A 6118-nucleotide genomic window follows, 5' to 3' on the forward strand; every position below is an offset into this window, starting at 1 on the left:
GTGTCCGGAGCCAGGCCCCGTCCTGGGGGTCCTGGGAGGGGACGAGGCTGGAGCACCACCCTGGGCCCCCGCTGCAGCCCGCGATGCCCAGAGGCCCCTGCCCGCAAGCCCCCAGCCCCGCCGAGCTGGAGGCAGCGCCAGCCCGGGACCCTGCCGGGAAAGGCCCTTCCCTCGTGCCCAGACCCGCCGGCTGCGGAGGGTGGCACATCCCGGCCCCGGCGGCACCAGCCCCGTGGGCAGCGGGGGCTGCTGCCTGCGCCCGGCGGCACCAGCCCCTCTCCGCGCGGAGCCGGAGGGGCCCGGCCGTGGTCCCTGCCTGGGGGCACCGGCACCGCGGGGTCCCAGGAACCTGCTTGTGGAGCCGCCGCTCACGAGGGCTTCCCCGTCCCCGTCCCAGCCCGGCCGCCTCGCACGCGCCCTGCACCGACCATGACCCACCAGGATGGCGAGCTGGAGAGTTCTCAGCCGCTGGTGTTCGCAGCCCACGAGCTGGAGTGCAAGATCTGCTACCGCCGCTACGACGCCCGAGCCCGCAAGCCCAAGCTGCTCAGCTGCGGCCACCGCGCCTGCGCCAGGTGCCTGCGCGGGATGGCGGCGCTGGGGGACGCGTCGCCCCCCCGGCTCAGCTGCCCCTTCTGCCGCCGGGAGACCCCGGTGCCCGGCGAGGACGTGCGGCGGCTGCGGGACGACGGCGCGGTGCTGGCCCTGCTGACGTGCCGCGAGCGGGCCCAGCGGCGGGGCGCGGCCCTGTCCCCGGAGGTCGTCCTCTGCCCCGGCGTGCTGGAGCCCCTGGCCGAGCCCCCGCCCGGCTCCGACCGCCTCGTCGTCACCGTCCTGGAGGTGCCCCAGGACCCGGCCCCGCCGGAGGGGCCGGGCGCGCTGGACCTGCTCCGGCTGTACCGCCCCGCCAGCCCGGGCGCGCTGCCCTGCCGCGGCCCCAGGCGCGAGTGCCGCTCCCGCACGCGGCAAGCGGTGCCCCGCTTGGTCCTGGGCGCGCTCTGCCTCCGCTACCTCGGCTCCCTGCCCCGCGGCACCTACCTCTGCTCCCGGAGCGCCAGGGCCTGGGCGTCGCGCTGGTCGGCCTGGTGCCCGCCACCCTCCTCCTCTGCAGCCTCTGCAGCTGCTGCCAGTGCCTGAGCCGCGAGGCCTGCGCCTTCCCCTCCCCCTGAGCCCCCCCGGGGCCCCCCCGCTCCCCCCCCCCCGGGTGCCCGTGCCGGGGAGCGCCCGCTGCTGCCGGGAGAGGAGGCCTGGCCGCTGCCCTCGCCGCGGGGCAGAGGAACCAAACGCAGCGTGGCAGGAGGAGCGGGCGGCCCCTTCGCCACCGGAGCGCGGAGGGAGGGGGCAGCCGGAGCCGGGACGCGGGCACGGGTGGACGGACGGACGGACGGACAGGCAGACAGACGGATGGAGGGATGGCCAGCGTGACGAGGCGGCGCGTGGCGCCGTGGCTGGAGGGGTCCCGGCAGCTGGCCGAAGCCTTGCGTTGGCAGGAGAAGAGCGGGCAGAGCCCGGGGGCTCCTCCGGCTGGACTGGCACCAGCACAGCTCCGTGTCCATAGTGTAAATAGTTCTGTCCGTGGCGACTGCGCTCCTGGCAGGGTTTGTTTCCATAGCATCCGTGTTTCTTTTCCACATGTACGAGTCCCGTGTTGGCCGACGCTGTTTACCGTATCGGAGAGGAGCGGAGAAGAGGAGTTTCTTTCGTGTGTAAAGATGTCTTTGCAGCTGTTTTGTAGTCGTTGTGGTTTTTACGCGGAGCCTCCGGGCTTTATTTAACCTCCTTGGGTTTTGTTTTGTAAGGATTAATTTAACACCGCTAACCATTTTATTACTTTTATCAAGAAGAGCAAAGTCTATTTTTGATTTCCGTTTCCTAGTTCTTAGGAACATTAAAAACCAGCATACAGCTCTGCCTGGTGTCGCTGCCTTTCCTCCGCTGCCCGGCCAAGGGCCTGTGGTCCCCCTGCACCCGGCCCGGGTCCGTGGGTCGCTCCGGGGGGGTCGGGGGGGGGGGCAGGCTCAGCCCTGCGCCCTGGGGAGCCCCAGCATCCCTGCCCCGGCCACGCACGCACACGGAGGCTGGAGACACACAACCACGTTTATTACCCCCCGCGTCCCCCTTCCCGCGCGGGGCTGTCCCCTACTCCGGCCCCCCTAGGGCCGGCGCCCCGGGGGGGCACCCGTGCTGGGCGGGGGGCGACGCCACCATCTCCGCCAGGCTCCAGATCTTGGGCTTCTGCGGCCGCTTGTCCTGCCCGGGGCCGGGGCTGCTGCCGGGGCTGCGCTGGCTGCCGTCCCGCCCGGAGCCGGTGCCAGTGCCGGTGCCGGTGTCGGAGCCGGAGCCGGGGGGGCCGCCCGACGGGGGCCCCTCGCCCTCGCTGTCCTCGCCCTCCGAGGCGCCGCGCGGCCCCCAGCTCGCCCCGTTCTCCTTCTTGAGGCGCCGGCGGGCGTTGGCGAACCAGGTGGAGACCTGGGCGAGGCTCATGCGGCTGAGCACCGCCAGCATCGCCTTCTCGCCCTTGCTGGGGTAGGGGTTCCTCGGGTGCCGCCACAGCCAGGCCTTCAGCGCCCCGGTGCTCTCCCGCCCGGCCCCGGCCCCGGCCCTCGCCCGCCCCGGCTCGGGGGCCGCCAGCCGCCGGCAGCACGGGGGGCACGGCCCGGCACCGGGCAGCAGCACCGGCGGCAGGTCGCGGGCGGCGGAGACCTGCGGGGACGGAGAGGGCTGGGGCGTCGCGGGGACCGTCCGCCCGCCCGGCGGTGCCGCGGCCGGTGCAAAGGGGCGCCGGGCTCCTCCGACACCGGGGCCGGCGGCTCCCGGCCCCAATCCCACCCGCTGCCCGGCCCCAGCTCCGGAGGGACCCCCGGCCCCCGCCGTGCCCCGGCCCCTCGCCGCTTACCGAGTGTGCCAGGAGGCTCAGCGGCGGCGGCAGCAGGTTGTAGCCGGCCAGCACGGGGCAGGGGCAGGGGCAGGGGCAGGGCAGCAGGGCTTGGGGGGGCCCCTGCAGGGACCCCCACGGCCCCACGCAGCCCCCCGGCTCGCAGCCTGGGTGCCCCTCGCCCTGCGGCGCTGCCATGCTGCTGCGAGAGGAGCCGGGGAGCTGCTCCCGGGGCTTTTATAGCTGTCGGGGGGGGTCGGGGGGAGCGGGGGGGGTCCTGGGTGATTGACAGCTGATTACAGGTATTAACACCCTGGCAGAGCAGTTAATGCAGCCGCACTGACTCCCTGGGGCAGGGACATTCCCCCCCCCACCTCAACCCCCCCCCCCCATCTGTTTTTGGGTAGGGACTAGCAGGGCACATCCTCTCCCCGTGCTCCCCCTGTGCCCCCCCCCCCAGACGCCTCCAGGACCCACCTCAGGGCCCCAGCGCTGGAGCCAGGCAGAGCTGCAGGGCACCGGGACCCCCAGGAACCCCCAGCCCCATGAGCGCCCACGGCCACGGGGACACAGGGACACATTGCACCGGGGATGCAGTGCGCACGGAGACGCGGTGCACGGGGGATGCAGTGCACAAGGGTTTTATTGCGGTGCCACGAGCCGTCGGCGCCCGTCCCACGGCGCCCGGCTGCACACCCTGCCCGGGCGCCCGGTCCTCGCCCGGGGCCGCCGCGGAGCCCAGGGTCAGCGGGAGAACTTGCGCACGGCGCGGCAGGCCGCGGGCGGTGCCAGGTGCTGTGCCGGCGCCCGCTCCTCCTCGGGGCCGGCGAGGTCCTCGGCCGAGCCCCAGCGCTGCCGAGCCGGGCCGCCCGCCCTGGGCAGCAGCAGGCAGGCCAGACGCCGGCTCCTGCCGCGCGCCGCCGGCACCTCTGCAGCGGGGGCCCATCAGTGCCGGGCGCGGGGGCTGCTGGCTGCCCCGCTGCCCAAACGCTCCCTGCATCGCCCTGCCGCCACGCACCACCCCCAGCCCTCCACCCCGGCTCCCCACCGGGCAGACGGGCTCTTACGGGGGGTCTCGGCGGCCCCGTCCTGCGCGGTCGCGGCGCTCAGGTAGTGCCCGGGCAGGCGCCCGCTGTAGTCCCGCAGGTTCTGCTTGGCCCCTGCCAGGAGACAGAGAGCCCTGAGCCCCCGGGCGGGGATGGGGCTCGGCCCCACGGCGCAGCTCGGCCCCACGGCGCGGCAGGGCCCGGCAGGTCCTCACCGAAGCGCTCGACGAGCAGCTCCACGATCCGGTGGTGCCCGTGGAGCGCTGCGATGTGCAGCGGGGTGTAGCCCTGGGGGCACCGGGCATCAGGAGGGGACAGGGCCGGGCCGTGGCCCCCAGCACCTTCCCCTGCCCGGGGGATGCGGATGGCCCCACATGCAAACGCTCCCCAGCCCCTCGTCCCAGGGATGCTCCATCCCCAAAACCATCATCCTGGAGAAAGCCCACCCCCAAAACCATCATCCCAGGGATGCCCCATCCTCCAAACCATAGTCCTGGAGACACCCCATTCCCAAAACCATCGTCCCAGGGATGCTCCATCCCCCAAATCATCATCCCAGAGATGCTCCACCCCCGAAACCACCATCCCAGGGACACCCCATCCCTGAAACCCTCATCCCAACGGTGCCCCATCTCCAAAGCCATCATCCCAGGGACGCCCCATCCCCTTCCCAGGGCCCCCCCGTCCTGGGCCGGTGCTGCATCCACAGCGCGGCAGCGCGTCCGTCTGTCCGTCCGTTCGTACTCACGCCCTGCGTGGGAGGGAGCACAGCGTGTCAGAGCCCAGCTGGGCACCGTGAGCCCCCCCGGCAGCCGCGGCTGGGGATGCGCAGCGCCAAGCCCCCCCCCCGGTCTGCGCCCGGCCCCGCACGGGACCCGGTGTCCCGAGCTCGTACTCACGTGCTGGATCCGGGCGCAGGGCGAGGAGAAAACCAGTTAGCACCAGGGCCACTCGCCGCCCCCCGGCAGGGCCCCCCCGGGCCCCCGCACCCCACTCACAGCTCTGGTGTTGATGTCGGCCCCGGCGGCCAGGAGCAGCGCGGCCATGTCCTCGCGGCCGTGCTTGGCGGCCCAGTGCAGCGCCGTCTGCGGGGCAGTGGGGGGGGGGGCACCGCCGTGGGGCAGCAGCGGGGGGGGCAGGGCAGTGGGGCAGTGCGATGGGGGGGCATGGGGACAGGAGGGGCCATGCAATGGGGGGGGGCATGGGGCAGTGCAATGGGGGGCATGGGGCAGTGAGGTGAGGGGGGCATGGGGCAGTGCGATGGGGGCATGGGGCAGTGAGGTGGGGGGGGCATGGGGCAGTGCGATGGGGGCATGGGGCAATGGGACTGGGGCAGTGCAGTGGGGGGCATGGGGCAGTGCGATGGGGGCATGGGGCAGTGGGACTGGGGCAGTGCAGTGGGGGGCATGGGGCAGTGCAATGGGGGGCCCAGGAGGGCACAGGGCAGTGCAATGGGGGGGGCACATGGCAGCAGGATGGGGGGCATGGGGCAGGTGAGTGTGGGGCACCCCGATCTCCTCCCAGCTCCCCCCAGCCCCACACAGCCCCAGGGTCTCCAGCCAGCCCCACCTGCCCTGGGCTGAAGGGCGATGGGGATGTGCTGGGGGGGTCCAGGGCTGAGCACTGGGGGGGGGAGGGGACGGGGTGCTGGGCAGGGCTGGACTTACAAACTGCGCGGCGGCAGGACAGCAGCCGCAGGGGACGGGGCCAGCGGCGGGCGGAGGGACGTCGGCTAAAACCTTTGCAGGAAACAACCCCCTCCCTCCCCCCCCGGGGCCCTGCTCCATGGGCCCCCCCCGGCCCCTGGTGCCCCCCATGGCCCCCCAGCCCCCAGCCCCATCGCCTCCCCATGGCTCTGTCACCTCCTGCTACCTCCAGCCCCCTCAGGGCCCTATTCCCCCCCCATGACCCATTTGCCCCCCCCACGGTCCTGTCCCCTCCCCATAACCCCTCCCCCCCCCACATGGCCCTATTGACCCCGGCCCCCCACGGTCCTCCCCCCTGCCCAGAGCCCCCATCTCCCCCATAGCCCCTTCCTCCCAATAACCCCCATCCCTCCCCTTGGCCCCTTCCCGCCCCATGGCCCCATCCTGCCCCATAGCCCCTGTGCCCCCCATAGCCCCAGCCCTTCCATGGCCCCGCTCCCTGCCCCTCTGTTCCCCCCCCCAGGAGCCCCCACTCACCCCCTGAGCACCAT

At 73.5% G+C, this 6118-nt stretch overlaps 1 protein-coding gene and 1 long non-coding RNA gene across 2 annotated transcripts; one reads left to right on the forward strand and one right to left on the reverse strand.

Moving 5' to 3' along the window:
- Positions 1–429: 429 nt before the first annotated feature.
- Positions 430–1169, forward strand: LOC135330169 (E3 ubiquitin-protein ligase RNF182-like). The gene is given in 2 exon segments (XM_064521821.1): positions 430–1036; positions 1039–1169. Coding segments are annotated over 2 exon segments (738 nt in total).
- A 2339-nt stretch (positions 1170–3508) lies between these two features.
- On the reverse strand, positions 3509–5706 carry LOC112994561 (uncharacterized). Its single transcript, XR_010391830.1, has 5 exons — positions 5589–5706; positions 4821–5006; positions 4137–4672; positions 3943–4035; positions 3509–3804 (listed from the first exon to the last, which is right to left on the reverse strand). It is a non-coding gene; the product is annotated as an uncharacterized LOC112994561 (long non-coding RNA).
- Between the last annotated feature and the right edge of the window lie 412 nt (positions 5707–6118).

Source organism: Dromaius novaehollandiae, chromosome 16 (assembly GCF_036370855.1).
Source record: "Dromaius novaehollandiae isolate bDroNov1 chromosome 16, bDroNov1.hap1, whole genome shotgun sequence".
NCBI classification, from domain to species: domain Eukaryota; kingdom Metazoa; phylum Chordata; class Aves; order Casuariiformes; family Dromaiidae; genus Dromaius; species Dromaius novaehollandiae.